At 40.6% G+C, this 27,340-nt stretch overlaps 1 protein-coding gene across 3 annotated transcripts in view; it reads right to left on the reverse strand.

The window, feature by feature from the left end:
- Positions 1-27,340, reverse strand: part of unc5cb (unc-5 netrin receptor Cb) — a 140,171-nt gene that overhangs the window by 70,928 nt on the left and 41,903 nt on the right. For all 3 annotated transcript variants that reach the window (XM_085413893.1, XM_085413892.1, XM_085413894.1), the window contains exon 2: positions 3,080-3,310. In XM_085413893.1, coding sequence (XP_085270019.1) covers positions 3,080-3,310 — 231 coding nt within the window. The remainder of the gene's footprint in view (positions 1-3,079; positions 3,311-27,340) is intronic.

The following is a 27,340-nucleotide window of genomic DNA, read 5'->3' on the forward strand; positions in this document are numbered from 1 at the left end:
TCCTGTATTGCTGATTGCATTCCAGCTACTGATGACGCACACATTGTGCTTTCAGCCGGTAGGATTTCATGACGCAAACATCTTAAATTTTAAAATGAATGTCATTTGCGTCATTCAGTGCCTTTAAAAAGTATTCGCAACATTTACATTTATATGTTTTACTGCCTCACAGGATTGAGTCAAAGCTGATTTGTAGCCTTTTTAACAGAAGAAAAGTCCTTTTTGTAAGTAAAAAAAGAGAGAGAGAAAGAGAGATGTGTTTTTGAGGAAAGCTTTTAGTTGGCAGAATTACAGCTGTGTAATTCTCTTTCCATTTCTTAGAGGCTGATGTTCCTGTACTCCAAAGCATGTTCAGTGACAGGAAAATTGTGTCTTTTCCCTGACATGTGCTCATCAATCACATTTTCCCAAGTTTTTTTCTGGGATGTCCCTGTGTTTTTATTGTATGGTTTATGCTACAATACTGATCGAAGAAGGTGAAATCTTTTAAATAGAACCTAGTTTTATCTTTTTAACTATGTGCCCTTTAAAACCTTTGCACTATGTCTCTTCCCTTTGTTTGTGTATATTTGGGATAAAAGTCAAATATGTATACAGTGTTCCCCTGTATGTATAGCACTGTGCAAAAGTGCAAGGAGTAAAGAGTAAAAAATTTTAAGTTTTAACAATTTAATTGATTGTATTTAAAAGAAAAGTTGAATGGAATTTCTATCCTTTGTCTCATAAACATTTTTGATCTCGCAATCTCTTATTTTATGATCAGAACACCTTAACAGAGGTAAGACGAGAGAAAAAGAGAAAATGGGCTCAAGATTTACTCGTACAGAGGAAGATATCAGATTTCTTTAGGCTACACTGTCAGTGTTATTGACCATGCTGGCCGTATTCTATTGGTGCTTCTTTTTTGTCAATCTGGGGAAATCAGAGCGCAGTGGAGTGGGATGAGAAGGGCTACACACATCCACTGAGCTCTTGTGGTGTTGTGTGTGTTTGTGCTGGGTGCAAGAGCATAAATAAATGAATGTCTTTGCAGTAAATAGCCTGTGGATATGGCTATGTAGAGTGGGTGCGTGTATGATGTGTGGGTTGTTTTCCGTGTTGATGCTTTTAGCTAAAAACCTTCTGACATAAAGGCTAAGAGCCACTGATACCTCACCCTCTTCTTTGTCATAATCATAACTACGAAACACAAGCTCAGATCGGTGTATTCTACCTAAAGTACACTAGGTCACAAAATAAAAGTATTTCAGGTTGGAAAGCGTGTTGTTTTTCTTGTTTTTTTCCCCAATAACTCCTTTCATGTTTGTGCTCACTGCAAGAATCCTTTTGTCTGTGTATCTGCTTTTGTATCTTGTACCACTGCTGTAATACTTCTTTTGTATATGCTCTGGCTGTCATCTTTAACACTGCTATTTTTTTCCCCCATACTGTATATTGCAGTAAAATGGAACTTCAGAGGTATTTTATATTAAATGCCAAAGTTAAAACACGCTTTCCGATGTTCAAAGTGTATGCATATGTGTGTGAATTCACGTTTAAGTAAAGGAGAAACTATCTGTGTGTGTGTGTGTGTGTGTGTGTGTGTGTGTGTGTGTGTGTGTGTGTGTGTGTGTGTGTGTGTGTGTGTGTGTCAAAACAGTGGAATGAAAAGGGTAAATGCGATGTGATTGGTACCTGTGGGTGACAGAACGAACTCAATTTCCAATACAGCGGCTGAATGCAGCCAATCAGTGCTGGGCTGTTGTGTGTAATGGCTCTGGTGCCTTTGGGGACTGAATTCTTAAAAACAACCGTACCGGAGCTTCACTACCATCACTTCCTCTTGATGCTCAACAAAACAGGTACGTAAACAGACATATCCCAAAAAGTTGATTCTGTTCATCTATGCGCAACGTTTTCAGTGGAAGAAACGTTTCATCACTCACCCAAATGAACTCTTCAGTCTCAGCTGCATAATGACGGAAACTGGAACCACTGACTAACAACGAGGCACGAGCTCAGTTTAAAATGTAAATTGACAAGAACACTGATCCACAGTCAGGAATACTATTCACAGAAAATTGGGAAATGACTGCAATCACAGCACTGAAAGATCTACCCTTTTCTTAGTTCAGAGATGGCCGTTCTCTTTTCACATACGCAGCTTCCTTGACTTTCCCGCTCAAACCACCTTTTCTCCCCCGACAAGGATGTGACAACATCATCGCTAAAGGAGTGACATCTGGTCTGTAGGGGTTCAGGCCCAACAAGGCAGCTCTTCTGTGTTGTGCCAAAAGTTGCTTGGTATCCCCAAATTACGGCAATCTCCTCAGCACTTAATCGCGTACATCGTTTTGCTCTTGTGCCAGAGGACCCGATCCTCGGGGCAGAACAATTTTTGGTGTACTGTAGGGTGTTTTCAGGTTTGAAAGCCAGAAAAACATTGTGTTTTTGAGAAAAAAATGCATCTCAGCTGTTGCTAAAACTCCTGACACATAAAGGATCACTAATCTGTGTTGTTTATGAAGTTGAGGAAACCTGCAGAAACTGAAGAGGTCAGTTGAATGAGCGGCAAACTCTTTCTCCACTCCACAAACACTGTTTGAAAAACTTTCTGGAATATCCTTATCTGGATTATTGAGCAGGCACTGAAACAAAATATACACACTCAAATGCATAAACGTATGATTGTGATGGAAATGATGGTGCCAAATGAAAGATACCTCACCTACAGTCTGAGTGGCAAGGTCAGCAGTTAAATATGCTGGACAATAAGATTTATAAGCAGAGATTCACATTGAGCGTATGTTTGTAAAGACACTTTTGTCAGAACTCATACTCATACACTTGCTTTTGGGAAAATATGAAAACATCATATTGTGATTCAAGGTTACGTTTCCAACTTTTTATCAGAACAACAATCTTCTGCGAACCTTAACCAACTGCTTTGATTTTCTTAAACGATAATATAAAACCAAATCATGTTTTAGCTGTCAGGATGCATTTCTGTGAAGAAAACAATTTTTATTAATGGTCTGTGCAGCATGATGTCTTCTAAAACAGAGTTGCTAGTCAGCACGTAGCCGATCTTTCTACTGACCAGAGTTCTCGTCAACCCTCTCCTCCACAGTGTGCTCCTTCTGGTGAACCCACTCGCTGTTGCACTTGAAGTAGATTTGGGTGGCAGGTGTGGCCTTGCAGTACAGGTTAACAGGCTTGTTCTTGACTATGTAGGCCTCCTCTGGTTCCATTAAAAACACGGGCAGCGGCTCTGGGGGGTCTGAGGGGAACGTTTCTGGCAGCTCACCGAGACCAATGAAGTCATCCTCAACTGTGAAGAGAGAAACAAACGAAGAATGGTTAGAAGGAAAGAGAGGACGAAGTGGAGAACAGAAGCCAAAATCCCAAGACAGAAAGTGGGAGGACGGGATGGAAGAGCGGAAAGCAGACAAGAGACAGTGGGACAGTATTATAACCACAGCCTTTGCATGGGATTATCCATGTGCACAGCACACAGTGAAATCCCTATCATTTGATATTTTGGAATGTTTACACAAGTGTATTTTGAGCGCAGGAAATTCTGTGATTCCTCTCCGGCAATAAGACTGCCTCCTCGGTCTAACCACAATCAGCTACTGCTGAGAAGCGAGCACGGCAGAGCCAATAATGAGAAGCAGAGTTCAGAGGTCGACTCCGAGGAACTGAAATTATAAGCTGATCTATCCGTGTCTCCCATTTTCTCTCGCGCACACACGCTCTTTGCTTTTGTCACTTTCTCGCACACGGGCATGCGAGCACGCACACATGCTCCAGATCTAATGACCTCAGGCTTCTGGCCCATTTTATGCCATTCCTCGGATACTTCTGCAGTAGACAGATATGCTTCCCTGTAATTACAAGTCCCTTTCATCTCCCTGTCTTAAATCACATACACACAACTGCATGTGCATGCACACACAAACATGGAGGGAAGAAAAAAAAAAAGTGGCACAAATATATGGGTGTACACGCCCACCAAATGAGCCCAGCTAACTTTGTAACTCTTTGAAGAAGGAAGGATGAAGCCTATTGGCCATCCCATTTGTCACCTCCAGATCTGTTCTATTATTACCATCGAACCGGTAGACATTAATTATTCACAAGCGCGAAAGAAAGAAGGCAAAGTAATAGAGACAGAGTTACAGTGGGAAACATAAGGTGAGAGAGGGAGGAACACTGGGAGACACTCAAAGTAACTCAGCCAGACAGACATGGATTGAGTCATTGAAAGAGAGTTGCAGCAGACAGACAGTAACATAGCACAGGAGGACAGAAACAGGAAGGCAGACTGTTCAGATAACAAAATACTTTATCAGCCCATCAGTAATTCTTCCATGTCCTTCTATCTACCTATTTCTCTGTCCTGTGTGGACATGCTGGAGCCTTGTTGTCTGACAGAGGTTGCCTCTTGGATGCTTTGAGAGCACTAAATAATGTCTTGGCTGAGCAGATATCTCCCCATGATGTCTCCCTAATGTTATCTCTCCCTCCATACCTGCCACAGATTGAAGCTGATTGCTAGGAAATGAAAGGGCAGGAGGAGTCAACCAGAAAATGGCCAAAGCCACCTTCAGCAAGGCGGAGGAGGGGTCTGTCTCTGTCCTGTTATGATGCAGGTGAGGTCTTATAAGAACCTGTCCATTTACCATTTGCACATCCTGTTTTGTAGGTGTGTGATTGCATTTCATCAAAAAAGAGTAAGCTTGGATGTGTTTTTTATAGACTTCTAAGCTCCTGCTAATTGAATATAAGCTATAAGTGACCTTTGACCTTTGGGGTTTGTGTTTGTGTACGTGCAATAAAGAGCCACAACAAGACCATTAGTTGTTTTGATTAACTTCCATCATTCGCTATCAATTCAAGAAATAAGCTAAACATTGCGTGGCCTTTCCTCCCATGCATCTTTATGTACTGTAGGTGATGACTCTATAATGTACAAGTCTATTCAAGCAGACCTTGGCTTACACTGTTCTTTTCTGCTCTATCGTCCTCAGTCCACCCACATCCTCAGCCAGGGGACCCTGACCCAGAAACAGGCAAAGAGAGCCAAGGAAACTCATTAAAGACTGTGTTAGCCTTCTTTCACCCTCCATTCCTATTATCTCTCCATCTCTCCCTCTCGCTTCTGGCTCCGTCGCTCTGTCGAACTCTGAGGCAGCGAGATCTGAAACAGCCATGAAAGCGTGGCTCCCTTACACATAAAGAGACGCGTGTCTCATCTCCTTGCACACATACACCCAGCACAAGCGTTAATGTGCGAGAAGGCACGCACAAACTCGCTTACAGACATTGGACTTCATCAGCTTCCTCAGTGCAAGAAATAATAAATTCAAGTGAATGGAACTAGCCCTGCAGTGAAAAATCAGCCCAGAAATGGGGAAAAAAGAAACATGACAAAATGAAAGACCCTGACTCTTACCAATCATTCTGCTCCCCCTCAACACCCTGCATTAGTAGTTTTATGTTTGTGGCGTACATTTCCAGTATAAGAAACCTATACTCACATTCACTTCCCTGGACAGATTTGTTATTTTCGTTCTTTGAAATGTGACTGGAAAGCTTCTTCCTTGTCACCTACAGCCAGTGAAAGCTGGAAAGCAATGTGAGGCACCGTGCTGTAAGGCGCAAGTGGCTGGAAACTAGCATAGACCGAATGTACAGGTCTACAATGAGCAACCAGGGAAATTAAGAGGACGCATCCAGCGTCGGCTGAGTGCATAAACAAACTATGCACCTCAGTTCACAAAAAGTAGAAAATAAACAGACTGAACTGCAGGAACATTAATCAGGAACACTTGCTTTCTCTGATGTGCAAGGTTTGTTAAAAGGCAACATACAAGGGTCTATTTAAGCAACAACCTGTGTTGGGAGCAATCTGAAATTATATATAAGTGATAAAATTCTTCCTTTCATAAATGTGGGAGGACTTAGTTGGGTTGGGATTAGTCTGACTTGACAGTGTGGACTGATGCTAATTTGTTTTCATGCTTGCATAGTGGTGTGATGATTAGCACTGGTCACCTTGCAGCAAGAAGATCCTGGGTTTAAATCCAGTCTGGGGTCTTTCTATGTGGGCTTCTTCCCCAATTCCAAAGACATTCATTGGTCATTTTGGCTGTGTGTCTTTTTGTGTTAGTCCAGAAAGTGACCTGTCCAGGATGCATCTGCTTATGACAGCTGGGATGGGCATCCACCCACTATAACCCTGAATTGAAGAAGTGCAAGAAAATGGATAGATGGATTGTACTTGGAAGTTAGCCAGTTAATACGCCAGGTTTATTAACACCTCTAACCTGTTCATAGACACGATATGCTTGTGTGTTGATGTAAATTGTCTGTAATCTCTTTAAATACACTTTTTGAATCACGACTGTTTCATGATATAGCCAATTACTGATCCCTGTGTATCGCATTTTGTCAATCACTGCTTAACATCTCAGTACGTTCCACCTTTGCTCCCTCACCGAAACAATGCAGAGGGCAACAAAAGCTCAGACTTTTTCTTTTCCAGTTGGTGATAAAATAGTTTAGATGTTTAGGCACTGGCTTATTAAAAATAATGAGTGCTCGTGACAATGCACAGTTATGTTGTGTAATGGCAAATTGCATATTGCTTCTAAAGACCAAACATGCATTATGAAATACATTTTTAGTGTCACTGTCCTTTTAACAGGAACATTAATATGGCATGCCTCCAGTGTTTGATATGCAATATGGACTTTTCGAAGCATCTGCGATTCTGTAACTTGACTTTAATCAGAAAAAATCGAAATTGCTTTCATATCGAGTGTTTAAAATTTAATGAAATATGTCCTTGCAGCACTTTTATTCAAATTGTATTTTGCTCTGTAATTGGGGTAAGTTTTCCTAATGCATACTGTAACTCTTATTAGTGAATATTTTAAGACTCAAATTGAATATTACTTGAATTTTAGAACAATTTCACAACACAAGAACAAAAAGAATTTTGAAGACAAATGAGCTGCTAAAGAAAAAGAAAACCCTTAAAAATAAGTTTACTGGATGAATGGATACTGCCATTTTGCATCGTCAATGAATTTATTAGGTAGAAGGCACGCTGGTCTGGAAAATGGAAAGACAGATCAGAATTAATCGAATTAATCCGAGATTAGTGAGTGGGAGTGAAGCAAGATAAGAGAAGGTCTTGGCAGTGACTCTCTATTTTGGCTTGAGTTCACTCCAGTAACTGTGGGAGTGCAGCAATATTAAGGGATGTTTACATTTTGGACATGAACAAATCATAGTCAAAACAGGCTCATAGCACTGGCACAACAACATATATTAAGACAGAGTCCCTGAGATAAGAGGTACACTAAAAAAAGAAGTGTTGCATAAATAAATCACAGTTGCACAGAAAAGTGGGAAACCCACATCAGAGAAGAAAGAAAGAAATTCATAATAAATATGAGATCATATTTCGCAACTTCAATGTGGTCAACACTGAGATTTTGCAAACATGTGAGCACTAACCACGTGAAGTTGACCATTTTGGACATGTGATAATCACAATAACAATGTAGGATCAAGTGAATGCTTCAGTTACACAGGCCTAGAAAGCAGTTTACGACTTTATTCTTAGAACCATATCAGGTCCAATATGGCAAATGGTTCTAATGTAATAGAAGCACAACATAACAGGAGAAACCTCTATGCAGTAAGCGCTAAACAGATTGCAAAACCAGCTAAACCAAGAGTGACCAGTTTAATTAGCCAGTGTTTACTTTGCTGGTTATTATTTTGGCGAGTTGATACTGATATTGCCAATATTTTCTTTAACATTTTTTGGCTTAAAATCATGTTACATGGACTTCAGTTGCTCATCCATTGCCCCTTTGACACACACGCACACAGACACACACACTGCAGGCACGTCATGGATTGACAGTTATATTGCAATGCTGCTATCAAACGTTGATGGATGCACTGGAAATGAGTTGGGGTCCAATATCTTGGGCAAGGGCAGTTAGCCATGGATCGAACCACCGACCTGACAGTGGATGACCTGCTCTCTCTCTCTTAAGCCACTGAAGTCACAAAAACTTGTAAAAGCTCTTGTTCTTTTAAATTTTGTGTTTAGGTGCCAGCTGTAGCCAAAGTCAGTTCTTCGCAACAGACACTCTGGATATGTCCAAATCTGGAACCAGGGAGATTTGTGTGGATTTTCTACAGTGAGTAGAAGTAAATGGGATTTCAAAGTAAAACATTGAAACACAATATTACTACAAAATTTCTAGACTAGATGATAGGGCTTCAGTTTTCAAAAACCATTTCTGAAATGCTGAAAATACACTGAAAGGTGTTGTTTACTGATACAGGTGATACTTTTGAGTTTTACATAAAATAAATTCTCATTATACATCTAGAAAATAGCCTGTATTATGTACACTATGTTTGCTGCACATACTATAGAATGAACCGTTTTCCTGCACCGCATGCCTGGTGTGAATATTTGTAAGACCGTATATCTTATATCATATATTGCATGTGAGTGCTTCTGATAGCAGCATTTTAATGCTGGGCTGTGACATCACCGTGCAAGATAAGCTGTCTCCATTTTATCTGTACTCAAGCTGATTTATTGTCCCAAAGAAAGCACTGTATCAGTTGGACAATGTTTCCCTTCCATCAGCGGTGAGTCAAGCATGAAAAAGAATGAACACCAACATAAACCTCCTCTCTGTTCATCCCCGTTTTATTCAGATTTGTCCACTTTGCTCTCCTCTCATTCCCTCTTGCCTTCTTCCTTTCACCTTCTTTTCACTCAGCCCTGTCATTCATGTATACATCCCTCGTCCAGATATAGAAAAAAGCTGGTTGGCTTGATCGCTGGACAAGGGTGGAGTTTTACTCGGCGGTGTTTTGCTACTTCGCTATGGGGAAGGACAAGAGGTGCTTTGCATCTGGGTGGTCAAGCAGAATAATAAACCATCCAGCTGTCAAGTCAAGTGAAGCAGGATAAGTAGACTGTCAATCAGATCTCCCAATAAATGTACTTTAAGCACACCTACCCATTATATTGAGTGAACATAAATCTATGGTAATGACTTTCCCCAGTCAATACTTGTTAGTATTGGATTAAGTAAAGACCCATACATCCCACTGGCTCAAAATCGATATGTATGGCTGTTGGTTTAAAAGCAAAATCCTTTAGAAGCTCCATGAGAAATGGGCAGAATAAGTACAGGCTTCCTTCCACTCTGATGTCTCTTTCCAGCTGAGTGCTTTATATACACTCGTGTGTCTACACACATTGTCTGCAGGGTCCCGTCTCACACTTGGCTGCGGCAGGTATTTATTGATTACTGTTAAGGGCCAGTGACCTCTCCCTCGCCCCGTCCTATCGGAGCCTCTCTGCTGAGGCATGCAAAGCACACTCATATATCATCTCTAGGGAATCCTACCATCACACAAACTAGCAGGGGAGGAGAAATGAAAAAAAAAGAAAAAGAAAAACAACAACAAGAGATTCCCTAAAAGTCAGCATTGAGCTCAATCAGTTCACTGCACATAGTCATGTCATTGCAGGCTGAAATCACAGCGACCTGGAGGCAGAGTTCACGTATACCAAATAAACAGAATGAATAATTAAATGTGCTCAGTATAGCAAACCCCAATTCATGGGTTTTATCTTTACCGGCGCATGTGATGTAATTGGAAAAATTAATGCGCAAACTGAGTTCGGCCACTGTGGTAAAGTACAAACACGCAGCTGAAAAATACCGGAATATTAAAGAATGGGAGAAAAAGAGATGCACATGTAAAGTTTGCACAATAATCAGCTTCCTAATCTATTCCACAGCTCCCTCTGTGACTTATAAGTGGCCAGATAGGTGGAGAATAAAAAAACAATATTAAAAAATGCAAAAAATAAATCAGCAAATGCTGATTGTGGTTTTTTTTTTTGTTGTTTGTTTGTTTTGTTTTTTGGGAGGACAGACCCACTTCTGTCTTTGTGACTTTGCACATGCAATCATGTCTTTCTCACTGTTGGCGTTTACATGTTCTCTCTGATCATTATCCCCGACCTTCACTTGGTTCTCTCTGGCTGCACTCTGGCAGGAAGCAGCTGGCGGTTGCCAGGGTCATGCTAGGCCTTGGTCACTGCCTGTCCAGTTGCATGATGGTGCCAGAAAAGACTAGGTCAAAGCATCATAATTATCAAGGTTCACCATTTCATTTTTTAAACACATTTTCACTGCCCCAAAAACTATATTTTGATGGAATAGAAGACTAAATTGAAATTTTTAGATCAACACATTTTTAAATATTACTGCCTGTGGTTGAAAACACACTGTGTGCCAGTCAAGCAGTTAATCTGGTCAGACTAGCTGGTAATAGAAATGAAATGATGGATTGAAGACTAGAAACTGCTCTATGTTTCTCAAACCAAATGTAATTCTATTAATTAATAATTATTCAGTTACGTGATAGGAGACACTAAAGAGGTGAGAAGAAGCACGAGAGAAGCCAGAGACCTCGACAAACGAGATAGGTGAGCGATCTTTTTAAACTAAAGAAAGCAGTTTATTCAGTGTTCATCCAACGTCTGCTTATGAGATTTTTCCCTTTACAAGTGGGAACATGAACACTGAAAAGTAACTAGGAAAAAACAAGGAAAAAAACAAGACAATTAAAATTTATGTGTAAAGACCAATAGTTTCAATTCAGTGAGCAAGTGGTTGAATTGCTTTGATGCATAAACGAGTACGACTATTGGCAATTAAAGCCCATTTAGATGATTTATGTTTCTCCTCTTTATTCTTTTATAATGTTTGAGAATGTGTTTGCATTCACACTTGTTGTCTTACAACCTTAAAGTTGCCATTAACTTAATGCATGACCAACATTTTACATATTTAATTTCATTTTGGGGTGTTATTTTAGCTCCCCTATCCTTATGTGTCACATTCTCTGTTTTTCTATTGCTTTTTCTAAATGTTTTTTTCTCCTCAGTCTCCTGCAGTTACGATTACCTTCTCATTGGATACAATATGCTCCCCATCCACCCCCCTTTCCCTCCCGCATGTGCTCATGGATGAAAAGTCATTTCGGTGCTTGATTGGAGAATGATGCTGCTACTTAGAGAGTCAGTCCATCAGCACTGAGGGAGGAGAGCGCAAGGAGACAGAGAAAAGCTCTGGAGGAGAAGTGGCTCCCTGGGGCGTTGTAGCTGTGATGGGTGAGCTGTCAAACGCCCCATTGTCCAAATTACCCAGCAAGCACCATGCCGCCACCCAGGACTAATTTATGGTGCAGCAAGGCACGGCACATACATTGCTTTCTGAGTTTACGGGAGAGAAAAAGAGAGGAAAAAGGTGTAAGGAACAAGTGGGCTGTTCAACCTAACCCATTCCAAAGAGGTACAGCGGGGGTTCAAACACAGACAGTACAACACAAACCCCAATTAACTTCACACAGGATGGGTATTTGCCATCTTTATGCTTCAAGTCCTCAATGACAGGTGTCAATATGAATATGTGTCATGCTCCCGCGCCTCCATGCCCACCCACAACTCGAGCACTTGCATTCACTGATGCACAAACACTTAAATGATGTTTTAAAGCAGCCATTGCATACATAAGCCCCATTGCTTGGCTTCACTTGCAGACATAACGACTGGTCCTTTTATCGCAAAAATGGCAAGCCTATTCACTTGTCACATGTCACACCCCTGGGTGCCCGAAACCAGACAGGGCCATCACCCTACCCCATACTGACCAGCGGGCCATGGAGTGGAGCTGTGCTTGTCAGAAGGAGACGCGCTGCACTCTCTGACCCCTCACTGTGCCCAACGCCTTGATGCGATGCCTCTACTTGGCTAATTGGCCCATAGCAGTAGGCAGCCTGTTTCTGCCACTAGCAAAAGGCCAAAAGGGCAGACATACAAACAAAAGATGACAACAGATGCACAGGATCATCTCATTAAAAAAAAAAACTATGATCAGAATAAGCTACACAACTTATCAACAACATAAACTCTGGAGAAATTAATTGTGCATGCAAGAAAGTGTCAGCAAAATAATCTCATTTACATTTGTTTTTGCATTTGACATTTGGGCATTTGTTTTAAACGTAGCCATAAAGCGGTTCAGAGGATTTCTCAAATACCTCACATCAGCTTTAGAAGTGGTTTACCAATGTACCCGTGTCTTCAAAAAGACAGTGAGAGAAATCTTACGCCTTTCACCACCAGTGTAGACTGTCTTCACACTGGAGAAGAGCTGCTCATCAAAGAAAATTAACAGTGACAAACTCATTTTCAGCACTAAATTAGACTCCTGAAAAGACATGAGTACCGACAAGTAGAAGCTGCCAATCTGCTCATGAGCTACACTTCAATATTTGTCCTGTGTATATCAAAACATACATACATCTGCTATACATGAATTAATTACTCTTATGGCCTTTTGTTACTTGCATGTAAAGCTCAAGAATTGTCCATTTTTCAAACTCCTTCAACCTTGCCTTAGTGTAAAGCCATTGATAATTTGGACATATGCATACAAAGAGATTAGTGTGATTTCAGCAGATTTTTGAAAGCAGAGTGTTTATTATACCATGTCTTTCTGCTTTGAATTACACCGCTCCTCTACTGTGCAGCAATCAGCTGAAGATGACACGTGACACTGCAAATACATTCAAAAGTTCTGAGTGGAGGACTTCTAAATGTAAATCATTTGTATTATATTATATAGACATTAAGACTCAAATTGAATTTTTGTGTATTTTTCTATGGATTCACAAAGCAATAGCGGTACCATTGATACAAGACAGCAAGGTTAGAGAAGACATAACAGCGATATACAGGTGTAGCGATGAGGATCGTAACTGCGTAACTACATAGAATCAAGACAAGGCAACCATCTCATCATTTCTCAGTGATGTGTTCTCATTTTATATGCCTTCCTCACACATATATTCTAAAGCACTCGAATGTCCAACCTCACAAAAATCCCTAGCAGCACTTTATCTGAAGGACATTACAGACTGGAAGTGTGTCAGAAAGTGTGAGACACCATCCCCAGAGCATAGTCTATTCTGCACGTCTGTCACAGAATCTGGCTGCCTGCTTATTCCTCTGAGATGCACGGGCACATAGAGCCCTCATGCCCACATCAACCTAAATCTTATTCTCACCATCTCGTCAATCAAACTGCAAAGTGAGAAACCATAAAGAGACATACGGTGCCTTGAAAAGTTCTCTCTCTCTCTTTTTTAATGTTCTCTCCACAATTGTGCCTTCTACTGTGTTCCCAGGCCTACCGCTGAGCTGAGGATTTGTGTATTTTGACCTGCAGCCATCTACTAAAGACCTCAGATATGATGGGAAATGAGAAGATCAGGATTTGTTGTGCGCCGTAATATACCAAACATGGGTGTATGCTCGAATGCGGGCTTTGATAGTCTAACCATGGGTGTGTATGTGGGTGTGTTTGTGTGTGGAGGGGTGAAGTATGCGTTTGCATGTGTGTACATGTGTCTTTGTGTGATGGCTGAATTAATGTGACAAGGCAGATGTAATGCAGAATCATAAATCTTAGCCCCGGGATCACTAGAGGGAGAGCAGGAGGTGATATATTAAAGGGCAGAAACGTGCACACACCCACACGCACAAATGCCGCCGTTATGATGCTGATAATAAAAACAAGAAGCCGACCGCAATAGCCAGCTAATAGACATGACTCCGCATCTAGGCCTAAGGGCGATGACATGCACTCACACATGCAAGTAACACCAGATACACACCGAGAGCACAAAACACAAACTCTATCCGCTTTTCCAGCAATTTATTATGCCGCTTTGGGCCTAACAGCTCAAGTGTTAGATATGGCTGTAATACTGTTAAAATCTTAATACTGTTACACAAGCTCGCTGTTGTACAACATGCTAATTCTTTATTTACAGTGCAGAGAGCATTAGATGGCAGTAAAAAAAAAAAATTGCAACAGTGCTTCTGTCGAGAAAACTGCAACCACTCACTTTATCAAAAACACAGATGAAGCCAGCAAGTGTTACTATAAGTTCTAAAAAGCCTCAGTCGCAAAAGAAGACTGACCAGCTGATCAGTTATCAGAGTGTGTCCCAACAGTCTGCTCAACAAAATCTGACAGCTGTCACCATCGACTCACTTGCTTTTATGCTGTAAAAAAGTATTAGCCACTACAAATCCATCTTGTGCTTCCAGATACATGACTGCCTGATCCAAAGACAATAAATGTCATTCACTTATAATATAAAGGCTGATTTTTCTATGTTTCAAGCTTTATTCCTATAGAAATATCTATAAACTATATAGATAAACTATCTATATTATGCACACATACAGTAGGCTGGTTTAGCTACGAACACAATCCCCCTCTGAATTTAAGCAATAATTAATGCATTTCTACTTTTCTTCAGCATTTCTGACAACAATTCATATTCAACTTGAATTTACAGTCAAAAACTTACATCTCAGCAGGCCTGCAGCATATTTGCTCTTCCACGTAGATTAAGCGTGTTATTTTAAAAATGCTGAATTCGTTCGAACAAGAGGAGCTGCACAGCAACACAGTCAGAATTGCAGCTTGTTTGGCTGCTTTACAAATAGTTCTGCGGTGCAGAATTTTTCCATTGTATTTCCGTACCGCTAGTGTGTCCTCCTGCATGCTTATTTAAGGGTAGCCAGGACGCTTGCTGGGCTTACGCCTAAAAAGAAAAGGGCTTTGTAAGCATTCGAGGGTAATTGCACCACGCTGGTTTCTGCACACAGGCTACATTACATACATGTGTAATTACTGTAGGATTGGTGACTGTGTAGTTTTTGGGTGTGCCAACACCCATTAGCTCACATGCACTTAGATCCATTTGGACTCCCTTACATGCAAAGCCCTGGCAAAATTGGTTTAAACAGCCCATGATGATTATGAAAATGAATCAGCCCATTTCATACTGTTCCATTCCCTTGCAATAACATCTTGAATGATCCTCTGTATCCTTGCTTACTCAAATATCAAGTAATGAATCATTTCCTTGATAAAGATGCACTTCGTACTCTGTACTGTACCCTGGTTCTTCCATATCTTACATATTGTTTGGAAGTGTGGGGAAACACATATAAAAATACAACTAATCCATTAGTCACAGTACAGAAACGAGCACTGCGTATTATTCACAAGGCTGGTTATCTAGATCATACTCACAAATTCTTTCTTCAGGCAAAGTTACTTAAATTCCAGGATCTGGTTAATTACAATACATCCATAATTTTGTATAAAGCTTTTACTAAACTTTTACCGGCAAATTTACAAACTAGATTTGAAATTCGAGAAAAGGTTTATAATGTGAGAGGCTTTGGAGAATTCAAATTACCCAGAACTCGAACAACCCGTAAAGGCTTTTGTGTGTCTGTATGTGGTGTGAAAATCTGGAACAGTCTGAGTTTACAATTGAAACAATGCAAAAATATTCATAGATTTAAATTTCTCTATAAACAGTTGGTCTGGTCACAGTATACTCAATGATGGGTTTTAGTGTGCTCTGTAATGTCTGTCCTCTTACCATTGCTGGTATGGATTCCAAAATAAAAAATAAAAAATAAAGTGTGCGTATGTATGTACATATATGTACTTGTGTGTGTAGATATATATGTATGTATATGTATGTGTGTCTGTTACTTGTAGTTATTACTGCCTGTTACCTGTGGTAATGCAATTTATAATTTATATATTCTGTATTCAGTTATGAAGGCTCTAATTGTTGGTTGCGAGCTGCCGCTTAGATGCTTGTATCTGCCCGGGGCTGTTGATGGGTCTGTATGCAATGATGGGCGTAGCTGCGGGAAGTTTATTGTTTTTTTTTGTTGATGAGTGAGTATAGGGGTGGGATTTAATAAGTTTTCTTCGTCCCACTCCTTTTTCAGGCAAGTTTTGTTTTTTGTTTTGTGTATTTTATGTTCAATATAGGTATTTGTTGTGCCTGAAAACGAATAAATAAATGAAATGAATGAATGAAATGAATGAATTTCTATACAATCCCTGCCTTATGATCCAATGAATGCTTCTATAGGTGGTAGAGCAGGCTTAAAGATGGAGTGACAGTGAGGAATCTGCAGTAATTATGGCGCTACTTCATTGTATAACAGACACAGACAAAAGTGGACATGTGATGCCAGTGCTGCACACTCATAAACCATGCCACTATGCTGCTATGACCCTGACCAAACCTGGTATCACAGGATCATATCCTGACTGCTTCCATATCCGGCTGAGATAGATTGCAGTTCACATCTGGAAACAGAGTGCATCTGAAATATATCTTGACTGACTACTTCAGATCAGATTCTGCTGCCCTGGTCAATTTTCATTTTGATTTATTTATTTATTTCACTGTGAGAAGAGAAACTGCATACGGATTCAAACCAACCCAGACAAGTTTCCATAAAGCCAGAAGGGAAAGTTTGAGGGAGAAATATGAGATTTCAAATCAAGATGTGAAAATAGAGAATGAAAAAAAGCTAACTAAACGCTAAGACTTTAGTTTCTCTGCTTGGGAACTATGTCTAGTCACACAAATGTGACAAGACATCTCACAGAGATGAGACCCATCTCCATATGGTGGTCCCATGCACCTTCAACTATATGAGACTACATGTCGTATCTTGACAAGTATGCTTGTGTTTAGAGTCGTCCACTTTTGACTCGAGCTACAGACACAAACCCACAAGCGCGGAGACACATGTAAGTAAAACAAGAATAACGGCCAGAGGCTCACAGGTATTCGATACATGAAAATATTATGAGGCATTTGCTATTGCCTTCGGTTCTGAACCCAGTTGAACATCTATGGGGAATTTTGGACTGGCTTGTTAGCTTCGTCCTCCGCCGCCATCTAAACACCAAGCAGTACTTCACTAGAGCTCCAAAGACTGAAAGTGTTCTGCTGGCAGCAGAATAAGAAATGATCTATTCCACTGAAACACTGTACATAAACAAGAACACGTAACAGAAATAACACACTGCCCAGCAACCTGTGTTTCACACACGCGCGTGCACGCATACACACACACACATACACACACTCACTCACGCACAGACATCACACCTGTTAATGGATGTGTTAAGAGGAAAAGACAGTTGGTAGGAGGGCAGGCAGATATTTGGTGCGTGTTTGTTTCGTGTGAGTGTGTGTGTTTGCGTACGTGTATGTGTGTGCGATGGGTGGCGGTGATGGAGGTGGGGGGGTGACTCCATTAGGCAATCACACACCCTGCTCCGCTCACCAGGGGACTACTGTCAGCCTGTGATTTTGCCCTGTACCCCTCCCAGCTCTCTGCTGCTCACTGCTGAAATAGGTCAACCACATATAATGGAGGGGCAATGAGGAGTAAGTATGCACTCCCCCAAGCCTCCATCTCCCCATGTCCCTTTACACTACCCCACCCGTTGCTTCTGCCATGCCCGCAATAGAAAAGCAAGCCATGGCACCCCACAGACAAGCAGAAACCAGCTGGGGAGAGAAAGCCAAAGACAGCCACAACATGCCGACCTCGCAGCCACAACACTCGTTTACACAGCCACGCTTGAGCAGAGCAGATTCCTGGCATCTCATGTGGAATACGCACATTTACGAGACAAATCTGTAGCATTGGCTTAAAAAGTTAATCTCTGCAAAATTAAATGAGAACGGGGAGGGGAAATGGGGAAAAATCTAATAATGGATATTGTGTGTATTGTGTGGAAATGTTTGCAAACACAAGACGGTTCATCACTGTCACTCCCCAAGGAAGCACGAGACTGAAAAATATCTTTACAGGGACTGCATTATTTCAACATTAAGTTGGCAGTGAATTTAATGGTCATGGGGAGCTTGTGAAAAAGAAAACTTGAATAATGTCTTCTGTGGCTCTGGGGAGATTTTAGCCAAGTCTGAGAAAATAAATCAAGTGGAAGCATCCAGGTATCACAGCCTGGAAATTTACAGATAATGTCATTCAACATATGAGTTGAATTATGTGTTGAATTCATAGACTGTAGATAAAAGATGGATGTAGGCACTCTAAAGTCACTGACTGGATCTTGAAGTCTTTAAGCTGAGCATTTGGAAGCGTCTGCCCAAAGCATGTGGACTAAAACTGGTCAAATAATGCATCTCTAAGGCACCTCTGTACTGGCTTTACTTTTCAGATCAGGAAGCTACATCAGTCTTTTCATTCTTTATTACCAAACTCTCATTTGCAGATCTATTTCAAAAATGCTGGTAAAATTGAAACCAAATAAGTTAGAGCAATAATCCTTTTTACCATGCAAAACTGGATGAGTATATCACACATTCAATGTGTCCCAGACTGTTGTTTTCTTCTACTAACACAGAAATTTTGCAGAACTCAAGCGAAAAGTGAGAGCAACAACAAAAACTTCATAATCCAATTATAGGTGCTTTATTGATCTAATCAGCTGTTCACAGCAGATAAATTATACATCATCAGGTTGTCAGGATAGACCATCACGTGTTTTTGTGCGTACAACTAACTGTAACAACAGAAAAGTGATGTAATTTTCCCAGTAAAGTAATATTTAACTTTATACCTTTCAGTAAATACAGTTCCTGGGACACTATCAAAAATTGTACACAATATGCATTCTTCTTGCCATTTATAAAAACGAGAGTATGTCAAAAATGAAGCCATGCACATACTCAAAAAACAATTTCTGTGCTTTGAAATGATTTTGTGCCATGTCCATTTACAATTTTGAGGGATACAACTTTGACATTTCTGTATCTAGAAGATATGTACAAAAGGAATTTTTCAATTTCTTTGAGGCTTTTTGCACTTTTCAGCAATATATTTAGTTACTATGGACGTATTACAGATGTACATGACTAACATTTGGGATACAAAGGTTGCATCGATGTATCGCAAGCTTTTTTTTAGAAAAGGATACTGAAGCAAGTAAAAATGTAAAGATAAGCTTTGGCAGACTTGGTATTTTGTAGGTAATAAAGGCTTAAATATCTATCCTGACACTTGTCACCTTGGCTTTTTAAAGCTGAACGTGATGAGTGAGAACCTGAGGACAATGCATGGCCCTACACGAGCAGGCTATGCAGTGACTTTGCACTGCTGTTAGTGAAATGGCATTTAAAAGAGAAGTTGGAGAGTCCAATTTTTAATGCATTATTGAATGTATTAAAAACAGACACGTATTAGTACAGTATACACTTGTGTCAAACTGAGACGTGGTGTGTGCTATTCCAGCCTGATAATGCATGCCAAATATCTCTTCGGGGAAAACATGTCAATGTGTGTTTTCCATTGTTATGCCATTAAAAACTACTCTCAAGTACAAACTTCCTCAGTGTTTATGTTTTTCCCCCTTTGGGAATGTTTTTGCATGCTTCACCATTAGAATCCACTCTGATGTAGACATAAAAGGAACTGCTTAAAACATTGTGTTTTTTGTGCAAAATCGTATTAAATGTGAGGATTTGCAGCTGAATACTGGAGTGGTGGGAAAAATCCCTGATAAGTAATCATAGCCTTCATATTGACAACCCAAGAAACCAGATTTATTAAAAACTGCCATGTTTAGACTAAATTCAATAATTTCCTTCTGCTGTACATATAAAATATAGCTATTGATTCAAAGGCAAATCAGATATACTGGGATCGCTTATCATAAAACATGCATGCATGCACAGGTAGTACAGTGTATGGACAAACCTGGATAAGTACACATACATTCATACATATATACAGTCAAACATAACACTGCCACACTAAGAATTCTTCTGCATGCTCTGGTTTTCTAGCCTCCTTCTCTTCTACCCCTTCTCTACCTCCCTTCTTACTTTGCATCTCCCTGCACCCTCAACTCATGTTGTCTTTCCTCTGCAGTCTCCATTGGCTGTGACCTTTTCTCCAGTGGAACAAGATACTGCCCATCTCCATCGCCCTCATGCATTAATGATCTGTGGTAAGCTGAGGGCATCTGTCTGACTCCCAGCCTGTCCGCTGCTCACCCCACTTCCAAGGACGGAGCTCAGACAGAGCCGAGCTCAGCCACGTTCCCTGTCACCCGCAGGAGTATGCAGATAAATAGCCACAGATAGCAACAGCACAGTGGACTAAAAAGTAGGGGCTGCCTCTTCTCATCTCTACTGCATACATCTCTTTGACACTCCCCAATGGCAGATATCTAAAATACTAAAGGCAAGAAATGACAGTACACAGCAGACATAAAGAAACAGCCAATTATCCTGGTTTCAGACTGAACCTCACTGCAGACACAAGCAGCTGAGGTTCCTCCACAGGGCAGCGATGCAGAGTGTTGCAGTTCTTTAACTTTATTTGGCGGAACTTAAGAAACACGATGTAATAAATAATGAGAGCTAAAATATATGAAGATGCCCTTTTTTCAGTCTGGCCTCATGTCCCGTTTCTCAAACAACTCCCTGCAGCTTTTTGCTAAAAGATCCCTAAAGTGCTTTTTTGGCAAAAGCTGAGTCTTGTCAAGTTAACGGTGGCCTAAAAAAAACAAGAAAGAGGTAAATTGATTACGTAGAACAAGATGCGGCCCATTCAGCTGGCTGTACATTTGGAAGTGGTACCAGTGATCATTTCTCGTTTCCTCTAATGTGATTTAATTGGTCACAAATTCCCTCATAAAGCATGGACATTAACATTAAAATATTCATATGCAACATCTCCTTTGTGAATCCAGTAAACAAATCAGGACTTTTTTCAGATGCTACAGTGAACTCCAGATCATTTGTAGTTCCTTCACTGTAATAATCTTCTCATACGGCTGCTGTGAGTACACTAATCCCGGGTTCCTCCCCGTCTCCGATGAATAAGACATCAAGATTCCTGAACTTGCCACTTCAGACACTAACAGTTAAAAGTGGTGCCTTACTGCGATGATACTGTTATTCCTTTACGGTGTGGTATTCAGTTCGTAGGTATCGTATGTTTCATTGCTTTTAAATTGTCTACACTAAAGGAAATTGCACCGCAGTCTCGTGGTGAAAATGTAAGTGCTTTTGCTCTCCCCTCTCAACGTTTTAGAGACAAAAAAAAAAAAACTGCTGCCATGCCCTCGGGTGGACATTACAGAACTCTCGTATTCACTTTCATCAGGAAACTGGTGCTCCAGCAACAATAGATTGTGTGTCACTAAAAGTAACAATAGCAAAAATAATAAGTAAAAAAAAAAATCAGATAATAGATATTATTAAAGGTATCATTAAATAATACCATTGTCAAAATAAACACCTGGTTTCTACGTACCATAGGTGTTCTGCCAGTGTTTTTCCCATTTTACTCTGTTTTTCTAGTCAGTATTTCTCGGTCTAGCATTATTGTCTGCAGTAGCCAATCATGGCCTCTCTGGTACCAACAGAAGGAAGAGAGGTAAATCTTTGTTGACACAGACCAACGGTGGGATATACTGAAAGTATACCATACCATAAATTTAGCAATTTTGGGGGGGAATTCCAACAATAATGGTGAGCCACTTGTCATAACACAGCCATACTGCAATCACTAATCAGCTCACCCTGTCACCTGCCAGGACTCATTCCCCAAAACCCTCAGATGCATTCTGACAGCTGCAGAAATCCTCATCTGGGGGGAAGGGATGAAAAGATTTCTTCTATGCACCTCCCAGACACTCCATAGCCAAATATTTGACTTTGCCTGTGATCCACAGCCCTTGAAGGCTTCTGTTGGGCTTTTCCACGCGACTGATCTCTGTTTTCAAAGCAGGTGTTTAATGCACGTCAGACACAGAAGCCTCGCTCGCGAACCAGGACATAAAATAATATGGAGGGAGAAACAAAGAGTAATGAAGAAAGCTAAAAGTTAGATTTTTTTAAAAATGTGACAAACAAGCAATACGCATTTACGGACATGTATGGTCTTTGATTATGTGACTCAGACTAAGTTCAGAAGTTAAATTAGATGACACGCTTTAGATAGCTGTGAGCCTGCCTGTCGTGCTGATTCAACTCTCCGGGGTTTCTGTCCATGGCACGTCCTTGATGTCACTGCTAAAAACACACACGGCCTTCAGTCAAAAAAAAATACTAACTGGCATACTGCAAATGCATGTCCAACAAGGAGCATGCATTCAATGGAGACACACAGCATAAAGGGAGAAACCTCTCGGGGAAATCGTGCTGACAGATCAAAGAGTAGACATACAGGGATGAACCTTTAAGAATGTTTGAAAGTCTACCACAGAATGTTTTCCTTAAAGAAACCAATTATCCCCGCGGTTGTGTCAAAGGAATGACCACTGCTGCTTCCAGTTCATATCAAGACTTTGCAGATCAGAGGCTCTACCTTTTTTTTTTTTTTGTTAAATTCCAGGCCTACGTGAGCTACACGCAGTGCACTTGACATTTAAAACCAAGTCAGAATGACAACGTTTCTAAAAAGTGTTTATTTAATGTTTTCAGTTGTCAGAAGGCGTAAGCGTTTATGTGACAACAAGTCGTGACTGACACGAGCTGTAATTTACAGTCTTGTTTTTAGCTTGATGACCATGGGTTTTGGGGGGTTTTATCTAATTGGTTTTGAAATGCTTTCGTGAATCATGGGCCTCTACAAATTTGTCATCCTATTAAGAAGCGTGCAATCCTTGGACTGAATTTAAAACATCAAAGGCTCGGCTGTGATGAAGAGGAGCTACAACGACATTTACTCTCAAATCATATTAGTCAGTAATCACAAAAAAAAGCTCCACACCTGACTACAGGGTGAACTTAATGCAACTGAGCTACAAGTGATGTCTTTACAGCATACCAACATTGGAAAGACACATTACTTTTTTATGTTATTATGATTCGATGGTCATTGGAACTCTAAATGCAACACTGAACACATATCTGTTAGTGAATAGGAAAAAGCACCCCTAAAATTTTGCCCCAAGTCAATCATTCATCTGCCATTGCTCTGTAAAGTTCTTCACTTTACCCGTATTCATCTGGCAACCGACACGCCACAAGGAGCCACAAATAAGTGACTGTGCAGGATCCACATAGAGAGGTTGCATGTTTAAAAAGTAAATGTATAAATTGTTGGTATATGCTTATTAGTTTATGTCAGCCCATGTACCTACAAAATACTGGGACATGCAAGTCTGGATGATATAGGCAAAAAACAAAACAAAAACAGGCATCTATTCAGTTCTGTTCAATTTTATTTAAACAGTGCCAAGTCACAACAACACTCTTTTCAAAGGTAAAGACCTCACACTTAATTTTGAAATCCTTTTTATCTGTTGAATAGTAGAAATGAAAATAATAATGGGTGTTTTGGTTGTCCAGGGTCAAAATGCCAACTATTAAACTGAGTTTTGTGGCATTTGAATAAACATCAGTGGTCCCCAGAGGTAATGAACCTGACGACTCCAATGATTCCCTAATCTAAATGTTGTAACTCACAGATCAAAATATATCATTTGTTGAGTAAAACTGAAGAGCTTGGATTTGTATCCAGTGCCAGCCTCAGAGCGAGATTTCTATCAGCACCAGTTTGATCATTTTGGATCACTGCACTTTACACATACAGAATAGAGAATACACTGTGTTAGTAATACTGCTCCCACGTTTAAAGCGTTACACACCCACATTTATGAACTCACACTCCGTGAACTCAATATATCCTATCACCATGTGATATGTGGGGCCTAGCACTCACAGGGCCCAGGAGATACACACCGGGGGGTAAACACAGTGCCTTAATAGAGGGAATGAAAATGTGGCTGGTAAGATAGAAGAAGGTGACAGAGAAAAAGAGAGCGGAAGCTACTGAGGGAGAGATGGTGTGATATCGGGGGAGATTGAAGGGAGGGGGACTTCTCCGGCTCACATCACCTTGCCAAACTGTCACTGCCCCTCACACCCCACCCTTACAAACCACCCCGACCCCTCGCCCCGTGGCCCAGGCTCCCTCCCTCCTCGACAGAATGATTAATGGCGTATCTGGTCATGCGAGCACCCCTGTCCCCGACTACACTAAACAATATAACATAATATAAACATCATAACTTGTTTTTCTTTTCTTTGATCACAGAGACTACGTTAGATCCCAGGGTTCTCCATAAAACAGCGAATGGGACATCCTTACCAGAGACTTTTATTTAATCCATTTGTCTGCCGTTGTGTTAATAATAGGTGGAATAAACAATGCACACTCAGATTAATGGCACTGTTCAGTGGAGGAGACTGATAAAATCAGCATCATTTCACATCCTATCTCCAAAACAGCTGAATAATTTCAAACCATTAAAATCCCCCCCAAAAATGATCTTCCATCTACTTGCAAAGAAGGGGCTTGGTTCAGCAATCCACCTATCCCCGTGAGTGGGTCATATTATTTTAATGTCTTTTTAATATAGCCATGTCATAATCCTGCTGTTCCTCTAAACATTCTTGCCCATCATGCACCATACACAGAGTCAACCACACAATATTAAAGGCAATATACCACAAGAGTGGCCTACAAGTTTCATATCAGCTCTGTATTCCCGCTGGATCCATTACGGTTTATAGGACTGTACATTAGCCTCTGTCTAGTACCATTATCTCCTGGTGCTGGTGACACACTAGGATAACACACTTCACAGAGTGAGATTTTTACACTTTTCAGACATGCAAGCAAAAACACACAATACATCATCTAAAGAGGTATGAATTCGCACAGATACGTATGCACAGAGAATAGTGTATGGCACGCGCACACACAACAAAATCTCATTCCATACGGTGACAGTCCTCTCAGCATTCAGAGCACAAAAGTGGTGTGAAGTGTGTTCAGCTGCAATGTGTTGTGCAGTAAAAATGCAATTTGAATGTGTAGCCTTTCCAGACAGCCTGCAGAGATTTCTGCCTCTTTGGAGGAATCTGAGTTTGATCCCTGATGAGATTCGGTTTGGAGTTTTCATTCCTCCAGGAAGACAACGAACACGCACATGAGAAAGCCATGATTCTGAATTCTGTTTTTATTTATTGATTTACTTATAATTGTCCATTTGGTGCCACAATTCACTTTTACTAAATAGTGAAGTGACTGAATGAAAGTGAAACTGAGCTTTCATTTCTTGAAAGCACTAGTTAATAACACTAATTTGATGTTCACTCTATAATACAGCGTGGTAGGAAGAACTGAAAAGAGAAAGATGGAAAATATTTATAATATATAAATAAAAAGTATTATAATAATGACTGATACAAAAAAAACCAAGGAAAAAATTGTCCATATTATAACAATATACTGAAGATCATGCAAAGTAACATTATAATAATGTGACTCCATCTGAACATTTAAATGCAAAGACATCACTGCAGATAAATGTTATACTTGGACACGACATGTCTTTTTGTTCCGAATACCTTAAAGTTGATTTATTTCTGTGCTCCACACTGACAAAGGAGGCCATGTCATCTGCTGAGCTGTGACCTGCTCAAACACAACCTCAACACCCAGCACATTTCAGTGGCCTCCCAGGGTCTGATGCTAGAAGGCAAGTGCTAAAAGCTGCACACATAGAAAAGAGAAAAGAAGAAAAAGTGGGATCTGCTGGACAAGTCTAAACACACACACAAATCAAGTCCTCAGTGCTCAATCACATCCACCGCAAATGCAAAAAACATCTGGTCTAAGGGAGGCGTTGTTATTTTCACTGCATTAATACTAAATAATAATAATAGAAATTTTCAAATTTGAATAAAAGGCAACATGAAGTCTGAATTTGTTTATAGTCACAGCAATAACCTGACTAAAAAACGATGCCCTCTGATTAGAAACTCTTTAACAGCACCTGACCCAGCATGTGTTTACAGGCCATCCTGGTGAAGCCCAAGGCTTATTGCACTGAGCTCTGAGGTCGCTGCCTTCACCGAAGCCTTCAGGCATCACCACAGAGGGTCACGTAGAAGGTCAGCAAGCATGTCACCACTCTTCCTCTAGCAACAACAGATCCACCCCAATTTCTCACTAAAAACATCATCTTCTTCTTAACCTTTCCATGTATTTTTTATACAGGCTGGAACACACCCATATCAGTTACTCTTTATGCTTCCCGTGCTGAACCAAGCACACAGCGTAGGGCTCCTCTTTCCTTTTTTTCCCCTTCTTCTTGGAAAACTTGGCAGCTCTCTAACTGTGAAAGGGACATGCTCAAGATGCTGCATGTACGCCAAATGAAAAACAACAATTTTCCTCCTCAGCTCGCGCAGATGATGTACTCCACAACTTATAATTGTGCTACTGATTAGGCTCATCCCAGTGCATATCTCTGCCACTTCACAAAGCTCATCAGGCACATCTGTTCCCAACAGCACCAAACAAGAGGCACATTAACAAACAAATAGATAACAATTAGTCACGTTTGAAGTCTTCTGTTCCATTAGACACAAAGCCAGGACTGCTGGCTACAAAGAAGCACAAACGCCATGCTACAGTAGGGGGCTTCCTGGAGATAAACTTTCAGCATTTTGCATCATGGTGTCAATGCATGTGAAATCATTAGACTATGAAAAAACAAAAAACAGGTAGAATTTAGCAGCTATTTACAACCTAGCCATTGCAACTTTGGGTTTTTATTTATTTATTTTTCAGCAATCTGAGCTTTTCTTCTCTCCGCTGAGACACAAGAATGTGAAAAGGCTGCCAAGGTATCACTCATGCTACATTAAGAGACAACTCATGACACGGCGCAGGGTCATAGGTTAAAGTCATTACGAGCTGGGTGGCTACACTTTTTGACCTTTGACCCTCTATTCATAACGCCCTGTCTATCTATTCTGCTCAGTGCTTCAGGTTAAAACTGACCCACCATGAAAGCAGGTGTTACAAAAGCTGCTGAAACGCATACCTTCGTCTGCACTACCAAACCTTACTTTCATAATATGTTAACAGGGCTTTTAGTTTCATAATTGCCTTCATCTTTTATTTTGACAATTAATTTGCTTGTTTTTCGCTCATGCACTCGACCCTGCTACACACACACACACACACACACACAAACACCCCTAGCTGCTGTAAAACCCTCTTATCTCCCCCACTTCTTTTTCCATTTTTTAAAATACTTTGCTGTCCTTTTATTTTTGATGAGAAAGGGGAACAGAAGGTCTACCCCAGTGCACTCCCAGCCTTGTGTTTTAATTTTTAATGGGGTTGTGCAGCAATACTAGCACAAACACACACACGCATACACGCACACGCTCACACTGGTGGCTGGTTGCAAGCAGGTGTCGTTGGCAAATGCTAATTGAACTGATCCATGGGTCAGTGAGCCTTCCTGTTTTCCCTGTG

The sequence above is a fragment of the Rhamphochromis longiceps genome, linkage group LG7, assembly GCF_057381845.1.
Source record: "Rhamphochromis longiceps isolate RC_006_pf linkage group LG7, R_longiceps_female_GT1.1, whole genome shotgun sequence".
NCBI classification, from domain to species: Eukaryota; Metazoa; Chordata; class Actinopteri; order Cichliformes; family Cichlidae; genus Rhamphochromis; species Rhamphochromis longiceps.